The sequence below is a fragment of the Desmodus rotundus genome, chromosome 4 (genome assembly GCF_022682495.2).
Source record: "Desmodus rotundus isolate HL8 chromosome 4, HLdesRot8A.1, whole genome shotgun sequence".
NCBI lineage: Eukaryota > Metazoa > Chordata > Mammalia > Chiroptera > Phyllostomidae > Desmodus > Desmodus rotundus.
Window position 1 is genome coordinate 131573993 of NC_071390.1, and position 25434 is coordinate 131599426.

The 25434-nt window shown below is 37.1% G+C and overlaps 1 protein-coding gene across 8 annotated transcripts in view; it reads left to right on the plus strand.

Moving 5' to 3' along the window:
- Positions 1–25434, plus strand: part of MRPL1 (mitochondrial ribosomal protein L1) — an 87148-nt gene that overhangs the window by 13160 nt on the left and 48554 nt on the right. For 4 of the 8 annotated variants that reach the window (XM_053923346.2, XM_053923348.2, XM_053923344.2 and 1 more), the window contains 3 exons: positions 2454–2587; positions 18813–19005; positions 25294–25402. In XM_053923346.2, coding sequence (XP_053779321.1) covers positions 25326–25402 — 77 coding nt within the window. In that variant the 5' untranslated portion in view covers positions 2454–2587; positions 18813–19005; positions 25294–25325. Of the gene's footprint in view, positions 1–2453; positions 2588–18812; positions 19006–23989; positions 24146–25293; positions 25403–25434 lie in introns of those variants that run through there. The other 4 variants (XR_006653488.2, XM_024579243.4, XM_045184940.3 and 1 more) reach the window with 2 other exon arrangements.

Sequence of the window (25434 nt, forward strand, 5' to 3'; positions counted from 1 at the left end):
CTGTGTTACATTTGGATCTGCTACAATTGGTTCTAATTAATGTCCCAGCCCTCAGGCTGTCTCAGAATGAATGACTCAATATAACTGAGCAAATTCAATTTTTAAACAGCTTGAGAATTTTTAACCTGAACGAACATGTTCAGGGAGTATACTATTACAAGTTTATTACCTCTTTTTCCTCACCAGACATTTACTTTTTAAACCACTGGATGGTTGTGTTTTACCCTACTCTTGTCATCTGAAAATATTATTTCAATGGATATGAAAGATGTCCTCATTAGTGGGCTGTTTTTTTATCCACTATTTGAGTGGAAGTAATTTGTTTCTTCTATGATATATTGTAATACTTGTGCATAGTTAATTCACAGTAAGTATCTATTGAGTGACTACGTTAAGCTGAATTCATTCCAATTTGGCACAATAATTATAAGCTAAACACTAACTGACTTCCTCACTTAGTTCCTTGTGTTTTGTTTCCACATCTGTAAGACGAGCTGAATTCATAGGCTTGTTGTGAAGACCCAATGAGATGTTTGTGAGTTTTGCTAGAACTATACCAGCACATAGGAGACATTTGAAAGAGTAGCTTCTCTTTCTACTCTGTCTTTCCGCCACAACTCCCTTCCCTTCACAGAGTGCTTTGAGCCAAATTTTGAACTTGTGTACACACAGGGGTTTTTTCCCCTCTATGATATGAATATGGAACTTGGTTAGCTAGACACAATGGACAAACTTTTTTTTATGTTATTCTCATTATTGTAATAGATACAGAGCCCATTTCCCTATTTAGGAAATGAAAGAAGAAACTGGAGAGTATAGTACTGTCATGGTATAAAGTAACTTTCTCACCTATTCGGTTACTATATGTGAGTATGTCCTGTGAGAATTTTCAGCTCATGCAGCCTGAGGCACTAGGTCTTCCTTGTCGATAACTGCCAAAGAAAGAGGCTAGTCCTAAAACAGGAAAGCTTTACTGAGTGGGTGGGCCCAAAATAGATACAAAATGAGATTGGATCTCCAAAGGTCAAGTCAGAATGTTTGAAAATGTACTCTTGAATAATAGCTATTAAAGATAACTAGATGATTCCCATGATCCACCATATGGTATGGGGAGCCAAGAAAGGAGACCATAGCTAAGATCTCTTTGGGGTTTTAAAATAATTTATGTTTCTTGTATTCTTTCATTACCATTTATCCCCCTTATACCATCTTCTTTGGTTTATACTTTGCTTCCTTTCTCCCCTCCCCCGCAGGACATGAGCTTTGGAGACAAGGTATAATTTCAACCCAGATTATCCAAATGCATGCTATTATTTACATTTATTTACCTTTTGTTATCTCCCAATCTTAAATAAACTATTTTTGCTGTATTATAGGAAGCAGGGGTAGTGCCAAAAGGGGGATCTGCACCTCCTCCAGTCCCCCATCCCAGTACAGTTATCTCAGTGTTAGTCAGTATAAATTTAAATATCCCAATGGCTAGGGAAAGTTAGGGGGGGAAGGAAGGGCCATGTGGTCCAACTATCTCCTGATTATCAAGAAATTCTTCTAACGCTAAACTTGGAAGAAGTGGATCATATTCTTATAAAGAAAAACAAACCTAACATATGATCCATTGCTCTCTCTTCAGAGCTTTCCCAGAACATGGTGCTCACTAAGAATTTGTAGAATGAATAAATAAGCCAGTATATACTTACTGAGATTTGTCTTCATTCCCAGCACTGTGTTTCATAGCCTGCCGGTATAATACAGGTAACTTTTATTGAAGCTCAACTCAATACCCACTGAGTACCTTCTATGAACAAGGAACTGAGCTAGTTACTCTGGGAGACACAAGTGTGAATATGATATAGCATCTCGCTTTAAGGAGCTAAAAATCTAGTGGCAGAGAGAGACACGTACATAAATATCTCTTCCTTTAACATGTAACCTTAGGGATGTTTGAAGCCCCCTAGCTCATTAGCTTTCTTTCTTTTGTAAGCATTTTTAGTTTCTTTCTCTCTTAAGAACACTTGTGCTTTATCTTCCTTGGCTGATTTACTCCCTTGACAGCATTCTTATAATCTTTCATATCAACAATTCTTATTGTTCTAATAGCTCTTTCCTTTATCTTTTAAGCAAGCTCTCAGTATATCCTTTTTGACTGGATGGAGAAAAGACTTTCCTGGAGGCTTTTCTTTGATTATCTTTCAAGTTTGGTTTCTTTTCACTTTTTTAAATGTTTTCTATACTTGAAGATGGCCATCCTAAATTTTGGTAGAATAGCCCTCTCTATATTTTCCCCAGAAGGTATTAGTAAATGTTTTACTAGTAAAATAAAAAATCTGTATTTAGTGTACCTTTCCCCACACACCCACCTTAACACATGTTAAGAAGCTGATTGAAATTATTTTCTTAATCCTCACCTGTGAACATTTCTTTAAATTGCTTTTTTTTTTTAAATTGCTTTTTAGAGAGAGAGGATGGAAGAGAAGAAGGGAGAGAGAGAAACATTGATATGAGAGAGAAACAGCGATTGGTTGCCCCCTGTACACACCCAGACCAGGAATTATATAAGACCCGACCAGGGATCGAACCTACAAGCTAGGTATGTACCCTGACTGAGATTTGAACCCGCAGCATTTTGGTATAGGACGATTCTCTAACCAACTGAGACACACTGGCTAGAATTAAAATTCTATTTTTTTAGGTATAAAATGAAATATCTATTTAGAATAAGAAAAGAAATCACAAACCAGAAATACCACAAATATTATAAAATTCAAACAACTTATAATTTTTATAAATTAACTCTCTGAAACATCCTTATAACACTTTATTCTCTTCTCTTTTGTGTTTGCATACTGTTTGATCACCTCCTCATATGATAATGACTTTATAATAGTTTTTATGGAGAGAAAAATATTTTTCCTCAAACCCAGATGATCAAAATTTGTTTTTCTTATTATATTTTATTTTAAGTATATTTTATTGATTATGCTATTATAGTTGTCCAATTTTTTTCTCCTCTTTATCCCCTTCTACCCTGTGCCCACCCACCCTCTTGCATTACTCCTCCTCCTTATTTCATGTCCATGGGTCATACATATAAGTTCTTTGGCTTCTTCATTTCCTGTACTTTTCTTAACCTCCCCCTGTCTATTTTGTACCTACCAATTATGCTTCTTATTCCCTGATTACCAGTGTTTTGAACTTTGCATCTAATAGGTTGGGTATCTCCTCATCGCTTAGTTCTTTTTCTGGAGTTTTGATCTATTCTTTCATTTGGGCCATATTTCTTTTTCTCAGCTTACCTGTTACATTGTAAGGGGCAGAGCCTTAATTATTCACCAGGGCAGAGCAACCCACTTCTGTGATTCTGGCACTGTATTGGGGGGGTTGGCGGTCAGAGAGGGAACAATGCCACTTGCTTGGCTCTTGCCCTCCTTTCAGGTTACTTCCCCTGCTACCCACAAGCAAATTGGGCCCTTCTGGTGCTGATTCTTGGGTGGGTGTGTTTGTGTACATTCTAGGACCCTGTGGTTCTCTCCAATGAACTCTCCCGTGAGGCTGGGAGTTTCTCCCAATGCCACAACCCCCACAGATTTTTACCACCAGATGTTTTTGAGGCTTTGGTTTCCTGTGCTGGAACCCTGGGTTATGCCGTCTGTCAGTCTCCAGTGTTCCTCCCAGCTTATCCGCACATGAATGTGGGACTTCCTGGTCCGCCTGCCACCAACTTGCCACATGTCTTCTCCCCTCCTCGCACCCCAGCTGTCCTATTCTGCCCCTCCTAGTGGTCTGGATGAATGTTTCTTCTTTAACTCCTTGGTTTTTGGACTTGCATATAGTTTGATTTTCTGGCAGTTCTGGTTGTTTTATTTTTAAATTGGTTGTTGTCCTACTTTTAGTTGTGCGAGGAAGCAAAGTGTATCTATATATGCCTCCATCTTGGCCAGAAGTCCTGATTAAAATTCTTAATGGGGTGGACATATGCATGCTATCCTATAAACAATATTGTCTTATCAAAACCAGATGAGACAATAAATATAGTTATCTGAAATTTGAGTTGTGTGTCAAAGGTTCAGTAAAATAAATTAAGGCAAAATATATATATAGTGTCATTATAAACCTCTCCAGTTTGGATGAAAACAAAAAAATGAAATATTACTTTGCATTTTTTTGCAAATATCTTAATACTGTATTTCTGATTTTCTATAGTGCTTTATGAAACTTTTGGATGTGTAATCAGCCCATTACACCCTCTTTACCCATTCAAACCCTCTTTACATCAAACCCTCTTTACCCATTTTGCTCTCCTCAGGCCCCTGCCTCTGGCACCCACTACTCTGTTCTCTATGAGCTTAGGCTTTTTTTTCTTCTTAGATTCCACTTAAGAATCTAAGTGAGTTCATATGGTAATCATCTTTCTCTGTCTGACTTATTTCACTTAATATAATGCCTTCAAGGTCCATCCATGTTGTCATAAATGGTAAGATTTCCTTTGTTTTTATGGCTAATATCTCACTGTATATTGTATATATGTACCACCACTTCTTTATCCATTCATCCATTGATGAACACACAGGTTGTCTCTATATCTTGTATATTTTAAATAGTGCTGCATCGTGACTGTGCAGGTATCTTGTCGAGCTAGTGTTTTCATTTCCTTCACATAAATACCTAGAAGTAGAATTGCTGGATCATGTGGTAGTTCTATTTTTAATGTTTTGAGGAATCTCCATATTGTTTCCCATAGTGGCTGTACCAATTGACATTCCCACTAACACTGCACAAGAGTTTTCTTTTTTAAAAAAAATTATTATTGTTCAAGTACAGTTGTCTGCATTTATCCCCCACCATTCCCACCTTCCACCTCAGCCATCCCCACCTCCGTCCCCTGCTCCCACCTCCCCCGCCTTGGTTTTGTCCATGTGTCCTTTGTACATGTTCCTGAAAAGCCTTCCCCTCTTCTCCTCCATTACCCCCTCCAACCTCCCCTCTGGTTACTGTCAGATTGTTCTTAATTTCAATGTCTCTGCTTATATTTTGCTTGCTTGTTTGTTTTGTAAGTTTTCTTTTCTCCACATCCTCACCAACACTTGTTATTTCTCATCTTCTTGGTAATAGCCATTCTAATAGATGTGGGGTGATACCTTATTGTGTATTTCATTTGCATTTCCCTGATAAGTGGTGATGTTGAGCCCCTTTTTGTGTGCCTGTTGGCCATCTATTTTTTTTCTTTGGGAAATAATATCTATTCAAACCCTCTGCCCACTTTTAAAATGAATTGTTGGGGTTTTTTTTCTTTTGAGTTGTATGAATTCTTTCTATATTTTGGATGTTAACCCTTTATCAGAGAGAATTTTCTAATAGAAGGATTAGATGGAAATAACAAACTAAAAATGAAGAAAAAATTAAAGACTTTATAATGTATTTCCTTCAAAAGCTTTTACTAGTCTCACATACAAGTATGTCTAAATCACATAAGACTAAACCTTGTAAATCTCATAAGTGCATAAGTTTCATAAGCCTGCCTAACTGAAAGGCAAACTAAAAATCAGGAAGAATTTAGGGAAGGAGGGAGGAGGTTAAGGGAGGAAAGAAGGGGAAGGGTCTACTTAAAGAACAAGTATAAATGACCCATAGACATGGACAACAGGGTGGGGATTGACTGTGGGAGTGGGGTGGGGGGTGGGCAGGGAAAGGGAGAGCAATGGGGGGAAATTGGGACAACTGTAATAAGACAACAATAAAAAGAAAGAAAAATTTTGAAAGCTCTTTTTATGCCTTTCACATAAGACCAGATCCCAACTAACAAAAATATTTTCTTTCCAAAAGTTTATTTTAAAAATATTATAGTTGTCTAACAGTCTATTTTATATCCTGGGTATTTGTGAATTGGATATTTGTCACTCAGGGAGCACAACAATGCCAAAATCAGGTAAGGAAATTCAGTAAAGTCGATTAAGATGTAGATTAAAATCTCTATCAGCTCTTCTTCTATTTTATTTTTATCCCTAAGATTATGTATTTGCAGACTAAAATGTGCCATAAAGAGAGCATTGGAATAGAAATATGTCAGGATCAATTTACTCCTTTATATAATTTAGAAGAAAGCCTGATCCAAGATGCTTAATAAATGCCACAGGCCCTTCATGTACTCCTAGAATTTTGCACTGGGTTTTGTTCTGCCTGTTGGAAATCTTTTGTTCTAAAACATCTTATGAGCAATTTACATGAGCGTATAGTGTTTTACTCAGAAAGGAAACTAAGTTGTTAATCTTGCCTTTGATGTTTCTTATATGTTGCTCTACTTTTCTGCTCTCAGTAGTAATTTCTTGGAAATCATAAAGGATTGTTAAATACTTAATGGTGCTACATCTTGTATATTTATCTTAAAATGTTACCTTTTGTTCTGTTTTCTTGGGGACCATACATCTCCTAGAAGCTTCCTTCCCTGCTGCAGTCCCCTAACCTGGACACAGACACAAGTCCTGAGTTGACTCTTCTTAACCAGCTGGCTGTGTAATTTTGGAAAAATCTCTTCACCCCTTAGACCTTAATTTTCTTACCTATAAAATGAGAATTTTGGCCTTGATGGCCTCCCAGTGTATTACTTCTTAAATGGTCATTGATATAAGGCAGGTGTTCAAGAATACTCATTGAAGAAACAAGTATTAGCCTGTTTTTTGCATGCATGTTTGGCCAGAATTATGAGGGTCTCTTAAACATCAATAGAATGAGAGTACTAGTTGGGAAATGGGGCATATTAAAGGCCTCCCTGCTGGTAATACCCAACATGTGGTGTCATGAAGTTCAAGTCTAGGAATCATTAACAGGGTGTGCTAAAGCCTTGTGAAGAGTGATGACCAAAATTTGATACTGTGATTTGAAGTTTTCAACTCTTACTTTTATGGACATTAACAGGACTAGGAAGGAGTTGGATAGATATGTTCTCTGTACCCGGCTTCTTTACTGTGGCAAAGAAGCTCGACAGACCACTGATCAACTGAGGAAGGCACACACTGTTGATGGTACACTGTTGGCAATCTTTGGGTAACTGAAGATTCTCTTCAGTTCTCATCAATTATAGAAGAGGTTTCACTGTCACATTTCCCAGTACTTTAGAAATTTCTATGTTCTTGGCTCTCCTATTATAATTTAGTGCAAAGAAAAAAATCTGGATGAATAAATGTTAATAGTGGTTACTCCAAAGGAGTGAGATTACTGGAGAGAGACTTCCATTTTTACTTTACACTTTGGAGTTATTTGTATTACTTTTGTTATTTAAAAAAAACTTTAACATATTACATTAATAATCCAAAATTGAAAATAGGCTTGTTAGCCTATTTTAGTAAATGAGTGTGATTTTCAGACTGAAAAAATTATTTTTTATTTTCTAAAGTAAATTTTACCAATATGGCTTGTATTTATTTATGGGCATTTGGCAAAAAATTATTTTCATTCAATTGTCTCCCTTCAAGTGAATTTCATTATTTCATTATTTCATTTCATTATTTTATTGTATCCAGAGCATTATATATGCCTAATTTTTCAAGGGATAGACTATGTTCTTGGCACTCTGCAGGTGATTATTAAATGTTTGCTGAATGAATACATTAAATAAATCTTAGTCCTAGTCTATTTTGAAGTCAGGATAACTTTTAAAATAGGATACTAGTTTGGGCTCTGAAACAGTTTTTTCTCAGTGACCTAAAAGATTTTATAATATCACTAAGAGTTTAATTCCCTAGTTATTTTCAGGGAATAGTTTATATAATAAAAATATGATTTAACAAGTTGTATATGATATTTCAATGTTTAAAGGAATTATTAAATAAAGCATTTTATGTTGGCAAAGCTTTTTATATATAATAACAAAGCTCATGTTATTAAGTTAGCTTTTCCTTACAGCTACTGTGGTGTCCATTTTGAGTTCAATGAGTGTGATTAAATGGATGAATGTATGTATAAATAAATGCTTTGCTTAAAATCCAAAGACAAGGAATGGCAAAGACAGGTTAGTATTCACTGACCCTGTCTCCCCAAACTACAGTTTGGTCCCCTGAGCCCTGTTGTCTCCCCAGAACAAAGAAGTTTTGCAATGTTTTTTTTTCTATGGTAGTGAATAAGTGAGTCATTTGTTATAGTAAATGCTTGACAGGAAATGAAGCAAGACTAAGCCAGATAAGAAATGTCTGCTTACTATAGGTACAGTTTAGCATCTTGGTTTACAACCAATCTATAGTAAATGTTATGATCACGATTAGGAAGACTCTGTGGTTTTTAAATGTACAATCTCACATTTCTTGTCCAGTGTCAAAAGCAAATTTCCCTTTGTTACATGCCTAGGAAGAGGGAGAGACACAGAGAGAGAGAGAGAGGGAGAGAGAAAATAAAGTGTAAACAGATTTGAAATACTGAGATGGCTTTGCTATATTTTATTGAATTTCAATTTTAAATTGAAAAAAGTGATTCTTGCTAAAAAAATATTGCTACTTATAGATATGCTTTGAAAAAAGAAAGGGAAATTTTAAGTTTTTGGCAGTAGGCCTGCTTTTCCTAAATCTGTTTTCCTTTCCCTATTACATTTTTATTGAGTTTTTTTCCATAGTTTTTTGGAATTAAGCTAGTTGCTATAGAAACTTATTTGCATGTAGACATGAGGGGTTTTTTCCCACTTCATTTAGCGTTCACTTGAATTTTTATTACATTTCAGGGGGTTGGGGGGGAGCTTTGGATATTTACCTCTCTTCATCTTTTGTGTTCTGAACAATAGTTTCCCTTCCACCTATTGTTCATGTGAATTAGGCATTCACAGTTGCATTTACAAACTGCTGTGGAAATTAAACATTTCCCTTTGTGGCATTCCACTCTTAGAACACACTCCACCCTTGATGGGTTCCAGTGATGCCTGGAACCTCTTCCTGACACCAGTTCTTAATTACAGCCTCTGATTAGTAGGCCCAAAATGTCTCGTTTCGTAGTTCCATTTAGAACACGAATGTTCTTTAAATGGTTTCCATTTTGTTTTTTCTATTCCAGATTTGTTCTTGTTGGCTTTATCCGTGTCTTTAAAATATTTGCCAGTATTATGTCTCAGTATAATCCCTGAGAAATGTATATTATTATTAGGCTGGCTCTAATTCTACTAAAATTTAAATATTTTACAATGTTCTTTTGATTCTTAATATGGAACAAATCCTGCTGGATAATATTATACTAAACAGCAAAGTAAACCTAAGTAATGAAAATTCCTACCCCTTGGGCTTACGCATTATTGTAAATGTCATCTACCTAGAAAAATCAACTATATTTACCTCCTAGGTTACAACCAGAAATGAAAAAGAAATTGAAATGCTTTTATTTAAGTATTGTTACACCATTAAATAAATTTGTCTTGAGTTTTTAATATAAAATGTCTAATAAAAGTCCCTCAGTACCAAAGATGCAGACCACTTCCAGACTTTGGAAAAAAGATCATTTAGAAATAATTGCTTTTAGTACTATTGCATTATTAACTTCTATTTTTCTATTTTTTAAAGAATGAGGCAGGTATCACTAACTTTTATGAGTGTCGAAGGAGCTTTGTGATGAATTTATTATAGTGTCTCCCCTGTCTTTATTAAAATTCTTCAATCCCCAAGGACTATAGAAATCAAGCTCCTTAGCCTCCCAGGCAAGGGCTGCTTCTTTTGCTGGGTCCACTACAAGTCTTCTCTAAGTTCCCCCAAATCCTAAACCACTTGCTTTCCCAGAACCCTCTCTGACAGTCCCTGCTTTTGGAAATGCCAAACTCCAACCAAAATTCCCCTCCCCTTGGCCTTCCATTACAAAATCCTTCCATTACAAACTCAGCTGTGAAGGCTTCCCAAACATCAATATCGTTCTCTGTTAGTTTGCGATTGCTCTAGGGCAGTGGTTTTCTAAATGTGGTCCCCTGCAGGTAGTAGCATCAGCATCACCTCATCACCCGGGAACTTGTTAGAAATAGAAATTCTCTGGTCATACCTTAGACCTAGTGAATTAGAAAGTCTGGGAGTGAGGCCTATTGTGTGTTTTAACAAGTTCTTTGGTGATTCTAACCCACAGCCTTAGGGCAGAGATCGACTTATCTCCATATCCTCAGGCTCTCACTTGTTTTTATAGTAGGTGCTCAATAGGCTTTAGTTATTTCTTTAGTTTCCAAATTTTGTTTCTGCTTTTATTCAATTATCTGTTTATGTGTCTTTATTTCCTTTTCCATGTTCTTTGTTCTTATTATACTTCCTTTGCCTCTTTTGGATTTAATAGAATAATTTTGTAACAGAAAAGAAAATATTACCACTTTTTAAAAGTTAAGATGCATACTATAAACATTGGGTTGGCCAAAAATTTCATTTAGATTTTTTCTGTATAATAAAATACACATTTTTCATTTTCACCAGTAACTATTGATTTGGATATTTTGAGTATGTCTGCTATTTCCCATGTGGTATAATGTTGATTGTTCTCAATTAATGTCTTGATTTGATTGCTATCAACTTCAACTGGCCTACCCAACCAGAGAGCATTGTCCAGTGAGAAATCAACACCAAACTTCACAAACCACTTTTGACACATTGGATCAGTCATAGTACCTTCTCTGTACACTGCACAAATCATTTTTTGTATTTTAGTTGCATTTTTACCATTCTTGAAATAATAAGACATAATATGCCAAAAATGTTGTTTATTTTCTTCCATCCTCAATATTAAAATGGCTACACAAAAATTTATCAATTTCGATAATTTTTTTATGTGCATGCTGATATGACAGCTGTCACAATACAATCTAACAAAATTTTATCAAATGAGATTAAAGACAGCTGAGCACTACTGGAGCCATCTTACAGAAAAAAAACAAACTTTTTGGCGAACACATAGTTCAGGGGTGTCAAACTCATTTTTACTGGGGGCCACATCACCTTCGTGGTTGCCTTCAAAGGGCCGAAATAATTTTAGGACTGTATAAATGTAACTACTCCTTAACTGTTAAGGAATTGAAATTACATTCAGCCACTATTCAGAAACACTTTTTATAGTGATTCAGTATTTTACTTCTTTTGATAAAATAAACTTTCTTTTGTAATTAATTGGCATCAGTGGTCGGTTAGTTAATCCATATAAAATGATAACTATATATCTTTAACATTTTTTATTTAAAATTTATATAACTCATTGATTTGCTAAACTCTTTGAATAGGGATCTGATGATTTCTTTTAATTATCTTTTTTGAATAAAACACACATATAATGCAAGGCCTATATTATCCAGTGTTTAGCTAGAAGTCAGACTTCTTAGGTTTAAAACTGGCTCCACCATGTAATTATTTAGGACATCTTAACCTCTCTGAACTTTCATAAAATGAGAGTCATGATAGCACCCCCCTGTAAGAGAGTAAAATGAGTTAATATATGTTAATCATTTAGAACAGTTGTTTGTCACATAGTAAGTATTATATAGGTATTTGCATTAAAGTGGAACAAGAACTTGAGCAGGATCAAACTGAAGGAAGAATCCTTTTTGATTTTTATATTTCCCATATTTATACAGTTGGCTTGTTACCCCAAATTTGGCAGCAATGGTTTTAAGCAGCATGCCTTTATCTAGTCTTCCCAAAACACTCAGGTTAATTTTCATATTAAAAATAAGTTCTTTCTTCCTTCTGCATGTAGTTATTAGAAAACATAAACAATGAACTCTTGAGTATAAAGCTCTGCTTGTGGAAGAAGTAGATTAGTAGCCAAGATTTCAAGGTGCCATGGCAATCAATGTTTTTACCAAAGCACTGGAAAGGTTCAGTTAATTTGGTTGAATGATTACATGGAAGTTGGTTAAAAAGGTGTCTACTACAAATGCAACAAGACCACCTTTTCTTTATCATTTTTTTAAAGTCAGCAGTGACTGGACCACGGCAAAGTTTAAAGGGGTACTGTGAAATGCCCTAGGACACAAACTAGTCTTAAAAGTTTTAGCACTTTGAAAATAGGAAAAAAGTTTTCCTTGGCAATTGAGGATTCCTTTAAGCACTTTACAATCTGAGTACAATACCTAACTAATAAATTAAGTAATGAGTTCCATTGTATTTTCATATGTAATGCAGGAGGTCAAATTTAAACAATGGGTCAGAATGGTAGTGAATAGGCTTCAAATGATAATTAGCACCATATTATATTCTGCAGCATATAACTCAAACTGGACAAAACATGTATGATGCAAGTGAAAAATTCTTTTAGTAATTCACTCATTTAAAAAGCATAATTGAGTGAGTTTAGACTAATCTACTGAAAGCTAGTTTACCTCAACCAATCTGACTAAAATGTCTAATTTGTTCCAGTATATACGATGGAAAAGACAGCATGAGGGTGCAAAACATCCACCACTTACAAAGAAACTAGCAAATTATATAAATAATTACTAAACATCAAGGTTGAGAGGGAAAGACCCTTGGTGAATTGCCTAAAATAATGAAAGGCAAATGGACCTCATCTAAGATTTTAGTCAGACACTTAGAAGTGGTAATTTCAAAGCTTTAGCCTCCTGTTTTTGCTAATGCAACCAGCACTAAGAGGTTTGTTCTTCAGCAATAGGCCTATTTCTTGCTCTGACTGACTCCAGAGGATGTAATTTGAAAAGGGGTGGGGGTCGTGGTTGCAAATTCAAGTGTCTGCAGGGCCTAGGCAGACACTGCAAATGAGCGAGATGCCTAAAGAAGCAATACGGAGTGGTGCTGATTGTGGTACATGGGGCGCATTTAGATGCCCCCTCTAAAAAGTGCAGTGCCTATTCAGCTTCAGCGGGTCATGGCCATGTAGAAATACGGGCCCAGGGTGGTTTGGTCTGCTGATTACTTACAAAAGAAGAAAGAAATCTAGATTTTTACCTCAATTAGTTGCTAGTTTAAATTAAAAATATTTGTGGGCCAATATTGTTTTAACAAAGTATCGTCTCTGAGAATTCACATTTCTGCTTAGGAAGGATGTGTGTGTGTGTGTGTGTGTGTGTGAAAGAGAGAGAGATGTAATAGTTATCGCTAGAAAATTGAAGAACAAAGAGGTGTTTTTGTAACTTGGAAAAGTAAAGAGGATCTGACTGCATTGCCATTGTCCTCTGGGGCTTTTCTATAGTCCACTCAGATTGCTAATGGACATAAACTGTCCTGCTGGATTCTCTTATTCTTGACTAAATAGTTCCAAATACTGGATGTTGGAAAGGTTTTAAATCATGGAGTACAGCTACCCATTTCATGGACAGAAGGGGTTTCAGGAAAGGCTGAAAGTGTAGCATTTGACATTGGAAGCACAATGAAGGTGATGTTCTTACAGGAAGATACAGACCTCAGGACAGAGTTAAGAACTAAAGCCAACCATAAGAGCACCTGCTGTGAATGGTTTGACTTATAGCCTACATTTCTTTTGAACTATGGAAATTGTTATTATTAGCATAGAGTTTAAATTTTTTTACCAATATATATAATTCTCTTTGTTTATCTCAACCCTTCAGTTAAAGTCTGACCTAGCAATATATTGACTTGGTGTCTATTAGTTAGGGGCTCGGCAGGAAACAGATGGCATATTCAGAGTTTAACTGATGAGAGTTTAAAATGGGGGCTATTTATAGAGGTGTGGGCAGGGTTCAGGTCACCAGCGAGAAATGCTGATATAAACCTGGGCGAGCAAGCGTAGGTGCTACAACCACACCTAGGCCTGAAGGAACAAGGCGAGACGTGGTCTTAGTATTGCGTGGCCAGTTTGTTTGGTTTTTTTCCATAAGATGGCTCTAGTAGTGCTTAGTTGTCTTTAACTTCATTCAAAATTATTTTGTTAGATTGTATTGTGACAGCTCTCATATCAGCATGCATTTTTTTAAAAGAGCATCAAAATTGATGAATTTTCAGTAGCCATTTTAGTATTGAAGACAGAAGAAAATAAGCAACATTTTTGGTATATTATGCCTTATTACTTCAAAAAAGGTAAAAACACAACTGAAATGAAAAAAGATTTGTGCAATGTGTAGAGAAGATGCTGTAACTGATCCAATGTGTCAAAAGTGATGTGTGAAGTTTGGTGGTGGAGAATTCTCACTGGACAGTGCTCCCTAGTGGGGTAGGCCAGTTGGAGTTGATAGTGATCAAATCAAGGCATTAATTGAGAACAGTCAACATTATATCCTGCAGGAGATATCTGACATACTCAATGAATCAATAAAATCACTGTGAAAATGAAAAATGTCTTTTATTTTATGGAAAAAACCTCATGGAATTTTTGGCCAACCCAATAGAACCAGGTGAGAACTAGGGCTATGAAAGTGGGGCTGACTGGAAGAAGAGGTGACTGTGGAGGCTGTAGCCACCTTTTGGGGGGAGACCACAGCCAGACAGGAGAGAACAGGGCAGTGACTGGCCTCTCCTTCTTCCTGCATTCTTGCAGAAGCTTTCTACCACCAAACCCAGTGAGAAGTCAGAGAGCAAGAGAGCATGGGTAGCACAGTTTAAAAGGATCAGTCTCCAAGGGTACACGTAGCAGGGTGGGTCAGTGAAGAATGGATGTAGTCGGTGGCAAACAGTATATCCAGTACAGTATTCTTTTAAAATAAGAAATCACCAGTCATTTACCAGAGTATAGCATGGAGAAAAATCTCCTTAGGGAAAAAGTAAGTAAAGACAATGAAGCCCTTTTGTAGCAGGTGGATTTATGGCAATATGATAAGGACAGAATAGTTTTGTAAAAGTAGTTTCCTTCTCAATAACTAATTTTACATTAACTCACTTAATATTAAGTTAAGGTATAGGGTACATTGTATGTTATTTTAATTCACATCTGGAATTAGTGCAAGGGAAAAAAAAACTGGTAATCTTGGCCAAATAAAATTTAGGAAAATTAAACCTTAAATAAGAGCTAAAAAAAATCTTTATAATCAGGCAATATTATTGTAAAAAAAAAAAGCCACAATCATACTTGCTTGTCTTGGTAATCTTGGCCAAAGAAAATTTAGGAAAATTGAACATTAAATAAGAGCTAAAAAAACCTTTATAATCAGGCAACATTATTGTTAAAAAAAAAGCTGTAATCATACTTGCTTGTCTTATTCTCAGATGGCTCCCCAGATACACCTGGTGTTTTCCAGGCCAAGGGTAAACTAGAGTCTCAGTATCTCATTGCCTTTAGAAACCCACCAATAATTATTGGCTCTACCCTTGACCCTAAAGTGCTCCCGACCTCTGGATGGATGTATCTGTTCTACCCAGGGAGAGTTTCGGTGTTTCCAAACACATTTGCCACTGAATGGCATCAGCCTATTTTTCCCCCCTTTCCTGCTACTTTTGTTTTCTTTCTGTAGGAAATTCGAGAATTTCTCTCATGTCCTCTTTGTTACCTGGTTTCTGTAAACAAGAAATCCTGCTGCTCACAGGTCCCTCAGAGGTTTCAGTGAAATTTCTCTTTCACATATTTTTTTTTTTGCCTCACTGCCCAGGTGCTAACTTATCCTTGGAAGACAATGCCAAGAAGCAGAGTCCTGAGGAACACACTGGGAATTACGTTCCCTTTCACACTAGTCCTGTGCCCTTGAATGTTCTCGCCTCCCTGTGGATAAGCAACCTCTCCTCAAACCATGCAAAGGCACCCTGCAGGTCCTCTGTATGTCCACTAAGTAGCTGAGTCTGAGAATGTGCACAGCTTGGGTTGAGCAGAACTTTCCTAGTACATAGCTGCTACTTCCTGAATCTGGTCTGTGAGCTGTTTAAATGGTGAGCTGTGGTAACACTGCAAAAGTCCCCACCCTCACTGTCACCCACCACAGAAGGCATCAGGCCTCTTCCTAGAGCAGAGCCTTGACAACCAGGGAATCTTACTCTCCCTCACCTTCTGTAGAGCCTTCCTTCTAGAGAGGAAGCAATGCATTCTTGTATTTTCAGGAGAGCAATGCATTCTTGTATTTTCTTGAAGAATTATGTGCTTTTATTGTTGAAGGCCCAAGTTGTAGCTGCTCCGGCCTGGGGTGCCACATCAGCAAACCGAAACTTAGATAACTTGCCTGTCTCAGTAAATACTCAGCTTGACCAGCAATACAGTATGTATATCTAGTCAGCTAATCCCCTAACTCTAAGCCAACTGTGGGCCTTCTCACTCCAAATAAGGTTGATTATATGGCCTCAGTATTTTTCTCTTCCTTTGTCCTATAAAAGCTTCCTGCCTTCAGCCCCATTTTGCAGTTCTCTATAGGAGACTGTCTGCTTCATGTAGTTTTAAAGTTTTTGTTTGTATTACCTCATTTTCTTTATGATGCTACAAAGGAAAGTTAGGCAAATTATATTACATATATTTTTTTAGATTTTATTTATTTATTTTTTAGAGAGAGGAGAAGGGAGGGAGAAAGAGAAGGAGAGAAACATCAATGTGTAGTTGCCTCTCACACACCTCCTACCGGGGACCTGGCCTGCAACCCAGGCATATGCCCTGACTGGGAATCGAACCGGCTTTGATCTACAGGCCAGTGCTCAATCCACTGAGCTACACCAGCCAGGGCAGTATAATACATATTTCAGAACATAGATTATTATATCTAAATAGAAATTTTAGTTAATAATCCTTCTATCCTTATCTCTATGCCCACTCATTATTTTCCTTTGACTTATGGAATAATCTATTAATTTTTCTAAATGCAATCTATTTTTTCTGGTGGGTCAGAATGCTAGTTACTCCTTCTCCTTGGGCAACTGTGTATCCATTTGACCTTTTTTTCTTTTGCTTGGGTTAGAGCTCTTTCATCTCTCCCAGAGGAGCCAAAAAAAAGCATCTCTTATTTATCTATTAAAAATTAACCCTTAAAAGTATCCATAGTTAATTAGCATAAATTAACAAGATGTCACTGAAACTGAGGAAATGCAGTGGAGAATCATGTGCCGCAAAAATGTTGTCATTCCTATTTTCAGGTGGAAAAACTGAGGTACCAAGTGGAAACATAACTTTGTTGGGGTTAGCCATGCAGGAAGGCCTGACATGAACCTCTGGCTTCTGGATTATTACAGGCCCCTCTACTCTGAGTTTCTTTTTCTCCCCATCTTCCCCCTTATTCCCTCCAACACTACAACTATTCTACCTTTCCCATTTGACAACTCCTGGAAGAAGAAAAAAATACTAACCCAGCAGCAACAATAGGAAAATTGTTCAATGGAATAGAATAATTTAGACAAAGATGAGATGCTACTGTACATGGGTGAATATTGGAGTATTTGTACTCAGTATTTTTCAGATAAAAATGACTAAGAAACAGTTTCCAAGATTCTCTAAGAACCTCAGGCTCCTTTCCTGAAGCAATAAAAAGGAGCCAAAGAGCTTATTAACTCCTAACGCTGGAGCTTGGTGAGGAACTGAAGCTCAGTTTGAGCTAATCTATAAGGAAGGCAGGACCTAAAAGGAGTACAACAACAAAATTTCAGGTTCACTTCCAACTCTACACAACAAGAAACCCACACAGTACAAAAGGGAGGAAGAGAGTCATATCCTTTCAATTGCTTACAGCCTCCTTTTGTGAGTTGTGTGCACTTTCTATAAAGATAAAACATCTTCCTGGAAATAGATTTGGTGGTATTTTTACTTTACTCAGATCTCTAAATTTTTTTAAAATGCATTTCCATATTTTAGATAAATATTTCAAACAAGTTTTATTTACCCCTGGCTGCATTAGAGATAAAAAATAAATGAACTCTAATTAGTATTTTTTTAATGCTTGTGATTTACATGCTTGGCTTTGAAGATCAAAAATAATGTACATGTGCTTACATGTTATTTACTTTCTCCCACACACTGATATTATCTGGCCATTTTCTAATTTAAAACATTGGCATCAAAAACATTGAGTCACAGGTGTGTGTGTATAAACAACAGACATTTGGAATGGCAGTAAAGCAGGAAGGGCGTGCAGTGATGAAGTGCACTGGCTCTCTTGTTAGGCTCTCACGCTAGTTGTGTAGCATCGGAAAAGTAACTAACTCTTTGGCTCCTCAGTTTCTTCATCTACATAACATGGGAATTAAGCAAAGATATAGATGTGCAGTGCTTTCACAGTATCCAGCATGAAATATGTGTGTGATAAATGTGTAACAGTGATTAAGAGCATGGTTTCTTTGTGTTTTTGTTTTTGTTTGTTTTAGAGAGAGAGGAAGGGAGCGAGGAAAGAGAGGGAAACATCAACGTGTGGTTGCCCCACGTGTGCCTCCAACGGTGACCTGGTCCACAGCCCAGCACGTGCCCTGACTGGGAATCAACCAGCAACCCTTCGGTTTGCAGGCTGCCGCTCAATCCACTGAGCCACATCAGCCAGGGCAGAACATAGTCTCTGTAGTCAGGCATCCTGGGTTCAAATCCAAACTCAACTACTTTTTTATTGTGCAAGTTACTTCTTCTCAGTACCTCTATTCCTTCACTTGTAAAATGAGAAAAATTATAGTGTTCATCTTATGGGGTTATTGTGAATATTTAAAAAGTTAAAATATGTAAACACCTTAGAAAAGCACCTGGCACACAGTATGTGTTCAATAAGCATTAGCTATTATCATTCCAAAATTGTGCTGTCTGATATGGTAGCCAAATATGGCTATTGAGCATTTGAAATGTAGTTAAATCCTAACTGCGATGTGCTTGAAATGTAAAATATATATCAAATTTCAAAACTTACTATAAGAAAGAATGTGAAATATCTCAATGATTTTTATATTACATATTGAACTAATAATATTATGAATATACTGAGTTAAATAAATTATTAAAATTAGTTTTACCTGTTTCTTTTTGCTTTTTTAATGTAGATACTAGAAAACTTAAAAGTACAATACATATGTGATTTGTATGGGACAGAACTATTCTGGAATATAGAAATCTTAAAGGAAGAAATTCATCAAAGAGAACCTTACCTTTTAGTTTAACTAAAAATCTGGAACCCTGCAGAAAATCAAGGGAATAACAAAGTACTGAGCGAAACCATCAGAATTGGCAAAGAAGGTACTGCAATTTTAGGTTGCATTGACTTTCCCAGGAAAAATGAACTATTCCTGTTTCCTTTGGGGTGTTTTTGTTTGTTTGTTTGTTTTAGGATTACATTTTAAGACAGATACAGGCAATCTAAGTGTATCCTTGGTAAGTCTCCTAGGAAGATGAGTTGTTCTCCTCACCATGCCATGGAAGGGAGTGACTGCGGGTGGGTAAGGATGTGAACATACGCAGCCAAGTAAGAAGACTGAAGGGCATGATAGCTGTTGTCTTTACCAGGAAGTCTGCTGTGTGAAAATGGTATTGACCCAAAGGGTTCAATTAGGTCCAAGTTACAGAGGAGATGATTTCAGCTTTAATACCTTATGGAACAATTTTAACATTTAGAGTTGTCCAAAACTGGATGCAACTACCTTACAGAATATTTAAGAGTCTGTCACTAACGCCTTAAGCAGGGAATTATGGAAAGGGTTATTATATATGAGGTAGGTATAATACCTTCAAAAGCTTTTCAAACACTGAAATTCAATAATTAAGGCTTTATTTACAACCAATTCTGGTGGAGACCTGCCAATTCATACATTATGACCAGAATAACTAGAGTTCAATGATTTTAATTAGTTTTTTGTTTGTTTATAAGCTATAACAATTCACTTGCATCAGCTCAAGAACACAGGTGTTATTGTAGGAAAAATATATGTTAGATGGGGATCTCACGAGATGCAGGAAGAGGGACAGTGATATATCAGACTTGACGGAAACTGTAACAGGAACTGAAGCAGCATCTGCTATCTTCCTCTCTGAGGCTGGTCGATCTCTTTCTTCTTCATGGTATCTCTGCTGCTCTTGACATTCTCGCTCCATTCTATTCTTGGTACCAATTAACTTCATGTAACTCTACTCATGCATCATTTCTGCTTGCTAATTAATTTCAGCTTGACTTTCAAGTCTTCTCTAGCCTTGAATCTGCTCCATGACCTTACAGCTTGAGTCCTCCCACAACAAAAGAAAATGTTATCTTTCATTTTTTTCCAGTCTTTCATTTTCCCGATTCCATTTTCGTGAGAACAATTGGCCTAACTTTTCTTTTCAAGCCCAGATCACTGGCTACAATATAGATGGACTTTCCTTGGGTCAGGTGGCTTCCACTGATCCAAATAGCCGGGGCTGGGGAATTTTACTTATGTAGAAGGAAGTTTCTACCAGAAGCATATGAGGGTAGGGCAGGAAATTATTGATATTTCTAGTATCTGAAAGTTGGAGGTCATGGAGGTTATGTCTAGAAATGCAGGGATCCACTTAAGTTTATTTTTTGTATGAGGAAGAAAGAGCCTATTCAAAAGGTTCTGGTTTGGGATGAATGATGAAAATATGAATTTTACTTTAGGATATGTTCAAAGATCCTGCTACTCAAAGTATGACCCACAGACCAGCGGCATTAACATGACTTAAAAGTCAGTTAGAAATCAGAATCTAAGGCTCCATTCTGAATTAGAATCTACATGTTAATAAGATTCCCGGGTGACCTGCATCCTTGGTGAAGTTTGAGACGTGTAGCCCTAGAGTCTAGGATGAATTGATTTGGTTTAGGCCTTCTGAAAGTTATCAAAGGCTTTCACCAGCAAACTCCCAGTAGTGTGCTATAGCCATGTGAGAAAGAAGTGTTAAGTTGTCAGAAATTTTGTGTTAGTTGATTTTATATTTGATAGCTTGAAATTAGCTGTTGTGTGAATATTTACACCATGGAGATGGGCAAATGCTACAAATTCAGTTCTTTGATACTACAAGCCTGTTGTTAAACATTTACCAGCAATTCCACTGTACAGTTCTAAATCTCCAATTCAATCTGGAATTAAAATAGTCTCCCAGGGGTTTTTGAACAGAGTATCTCCCATATATGGGGTGGGAGGACAGACAAAATGAGTTCCAATTCCTTCTAAACTTTCTGCCTTATGACTAAGAAACCATTATTCTAGATAAACATTTCTTTATGAAATAGTAATCTGAGTCTTAAGTAAACCCGAGGAAGGAAGGGAATCTAGGAGTTGCTAATACTTGAAATCCAGACAGGCCGACAGGTAAACACTGGAAATTTGCCCAGCTGACAGCTGGACAGTTTCAGAGCTGAAATCCAGGTGTAGAGTAGCAGTCGTTGCATAGAGGAGAAGATAAGAGCTTTAAAGACACCATGTGGGGAAATTAATATTTTTACTGCCTATAGTGTACGGAGCATTAAATTATTAAACAAAACAATTCCTCCCCAAGTTAATGGTAAGTATGGATGAAAACATTTCATAGTATTACATAGGGAGTGGTATTTAAAGTGTGGTCCCTGGACCAGTACATCATCATCACCCGAAAACTTATTTATAAATGCAAAATCATGGGCCCACCCTAGGCCTACTGAATCAGAAACTCTGTGGAGTGAGTTTTAAAAAGTCTCCTTGTTGATTCTGATTCGCACTACTGAAGTAGGAAATGTTATGGAATTCCTTATTTTTATCCAATAAGAAAACCCATTTTAAACCTTAACCTCAAATGAGAAGTGACTCTTCTTGCAATGAAGTTTTCAGCTCAACTGGAAAATGGTTGAGGAAGACAGAAAATGCAGATCAAGAAAAACACAGGGCTAGGCAAATATTTAAAAGCTTTTCTTAGCCAAGCAGGCAGGCAGGCAGCTGGCGTGTTGCCAAGACTCCTGGAAAGTATAAGCCTCCCTGGAAACCAACTGGGAAGAGTTGTTTTAAAGTGAACTTTGAGGAAGTGCATAAACACAATCTTAAGATTTTCTGAAAATAAAAGTTTTGATATAAAGAAAGTGACATCCTAGCACATTTATGGACAAAAATAGCATGTATCATATTAAGAAATAAATATTAGAAGAAGGGATACTAGGCTAGAACAGCTTATTCATTTTGCCTTTCTAGTTAAGAACTCTCCCTGGTTCCTTACTAATAACATCTAACATTAAGTGAGTGTTTATTCTGTGCTGGATACTGTAATGAGTACCTTAATAAATTATCTCATTATTAGTCCCATATCACAGATGAGGAATCTGAAGCTCAGAGAGGTATATGCCCTAGATGACATGGCTAGTAAGTGATGATACTGGGTTTCAATTACAGGAAGTTTAGCTTCAGAATGCCACTGCTTAACCAGAATGTTCTACTGCCTCTCTTCAATGAGAACCACGCTATGTATTAAATATTTAGAGGCTCAGAATTCCCATTTCAGAGGGTGGATTTTTGTGGTTTTTGTAAGTTTCAAGCTAAATAATCTCTCTATATATTGTTATATACAGATAAATGGTCTCTGGACACCACCCGGACATCACCTGACTAAAGGCATGAAATTCTGGTGTTCAAAATGGGCAATTAGATAAGCTGTAATTCTATAGGACATTGCTTTAGTAAGGCTACTACTACTACAAGCATACTATGAGAGTTCCAATGTCAAATATTTAAATTCTCTTGTTTAATCAGGAGACATAAAGAAGTACACAGATGGGGGCCAACTGACTCCAGCTTCAGAAAGGGAGGGATGTAGAGTCTAAGGACCAGCGCCTCTAATCTGGGTGTTTGTTTTTGTCTGAATGGATTTGGTGAACTTGCTCCAATTCTGGTATATCCTCAAATGAAATTCATCTTTAAGTATCATGTGAGCAATGGTTGTTTTGGTCTGTGAAAAGAAGGAAGGGAAAGAATGAAGGAGAAAGGGAAACCATAAGGGTAGATTTAAGTTGTTTGAATTTTTTTGGTATAACATCCATAAATGGGTGTGGAACATTTGTAGTAACTGCTTAGGTATTAACAAGACAGGAAAATAAGTTAGAAATATTATTCTTCATGTAGGTAAGAACAATACATAAATATAAAATAAAGCATTTTTGAAATTCTTAACTTTGGCCCAGTCTGATTTCCTGTAGGCAGCTTCATGGAAGCAAGTTAGTTTTTGCAGGCTTGCTATTCTAAGTGAGTTCCTAATTCATGGATGAACATATTCATTTATTCAAAAAACATTTATTCAGAACCTCCTATGTTCCAGGTACTGTAGAATGTACTAAGGTTAAAAAAATGAGTAAGACATTTCTGCCCACAGTGAGCTCAGATTTGTGGGAAAAACAGGTATATTGTGGTGATGGTTGCACAACTCTGAATGTTTGAATTGTACAATTTAGATTGGTGAATATTATGCTGTGTAAATTAAATCTCAATAAAACTGTTTAAAAACAAACAAAACCAGATATAAGCCCTGGGTACTGTACAGAATCAAGAAGGGATGGCTATAACTCAGCCTGGGAAGGGAAGGCGGGAGGCTTCTTCAGTAAGAAAAGTCTGAGCTGAAATCTTAAAAAAAAAAAAAAGTTACCTAGGTGATGTGGTACAAGATATTCCAAACAGAGGGGACAGAGTGAACAGTGTGGTGATGAGAAACCCTGGGGGCATGGGGGAGGGGAGGGTGTTGGCAGGAGGATTGAAGCTGGGGAGGGAGGTGGAGGCCAGAAGCAGCTCCAGAGGTAGTCACTGGAGGCTTTTATTTAAACTGGGAAGTGATACAATCTGTCACCAAATTTGTTTTAGATAAACCATACCAACAGCTGTGACGTAATGGAAAGGATGCTGATTCTTTTCTATTTTTTTCAATCAGAACCACCTGTGCGTAGGTCTCAGCTCTGTCATATTAAAACTAGATATGTTATATAAATTTAAATATTATTCAGTTGATCCTAATGACACAATTTGCCAGCAGGGGCAAAATGTAGTACTGATTAATGTTAACATTAATTTACATCCCCGCTGATTCTGCGCTGAGTTAAGAAAAAGTTTGTTAGTGTTTGGGATGTAGGAAGAGCCGATTTCCCTGCAGATGTTCAGGCTGTCCTAGCGGAACCACGAAACACAGGCTCCTGGGCAGCACGGAGGACTCACGGTAACACCGCCACGGGGCGCCGGCGTCCAGAGCCCTCCCACGTCCGCACGAAAGCCTATTTTCGGTTCCCGCCCCTTTTTTGCTCCTTTTAATTCCTTCCCTCTCTACCAATTCCGGAAGGGAACTCTTTCACAATTTCTTCCAAATTGAAGCGTAGGACTTATTTTATCAACACAATCCGGAACGGTCAACATGGCGGCGCCCGTAAGATGCCTGGGTAGAGGTAAAATAAGGCGTTGTGTGGGCTTGGGGCGGGGAAGACTTCTTGCGCAGGGTGTCCTGTTGCAGCGGAGTGTAAACCAGATTGTCCTACGCACGGGTCTGCACTGGGAGCTGGAAAAGCGGCCTGCTCTTTTTGGGTTCTAAGGTCTCCAAAGGGTCACTGCTACTGAAAAACGACCTTTCTGGAGCCGTCCACCCCAGGAGTGGAATGGGAGGGGCATGTACATCGACACCCCTTCAGCCACCCATAGGGACAGAGGCAAGGACAGGGTTGTATCTCTGATACTGGGGCTGGGGGCTGGGGGCCGGGGGCCGAGAAGTGAAGTTAGTTCTGGTAAGAAAAGATGGTATATATGTGTGGCTCACAAAAGTAAACTCTAACGTTTATAAAAATGCTTGCTAGTGCTTCAGAGTACTACATAGTTGCAGTCGAATACAAAATTAAACTTCCAAAGACGTTGTCGAATTTGTATCAACATTTTTCATTTGGCGGCTGTTTCAGACATACTTCTTGGTAGCAACTCTTCCCAGAATTTTACATCCCTTTTTTGGTACAATGCTTTTTAAATTTTGTGTTTTTGAAGCACAGTGATAATGTATTGTTATTAAGATAGATTTAGGTGGAGGCAGCATCACCCCCATTTTACACATTTCAGATATCCATACGTGCATGAATCTTTTGTTGGGCTGTGTTTTGTTTTATTAGTTCGTCATTCTATACTTCTGCCAATACCATGGTGTATTAATTACCATAGCTTTATAACACATCTTGATCTCTAGTAAGTCAATTCCCTTCACTTTGTTCTTTCAGAAGTACCTTGAGCAACTCTGTGAATATATTATCTATTTATGAAAATGAATAAAATTTAAATTATTTAAAACATTCAGGATACATATTCTGTAAGAATATAGCTAACATACTCTGAGCCTGAACTAGGTTAAGTTAAAAATAAGTGAAGGCAAAATTGTTCAGTTATTTGTGTTTACTTGGCTTTAGTTTCAAGAAGTAGAGTATCCATTACACTTTTCAAAGAATGATTAAGAATCGCAAAATGTTGAATGTTTTTGTTTTGGAAAACTGATTAAAACTGCAAAAATTGTGAGTGTAGTTATTTAATATTAATAATTTACATGTTTTTTTCTTTCAAGTCTTGACACATCAAAGGCATAGCATCTCCAAGATGGTCTATCAGACACCTCTTCATCCTTGTTCTGCATGCATTCAGGTGCCCAATAGACATTTCGCTGCTGCTAGGAAGTAAGTATTTTTTGTTTTTAGTTATTTCATTT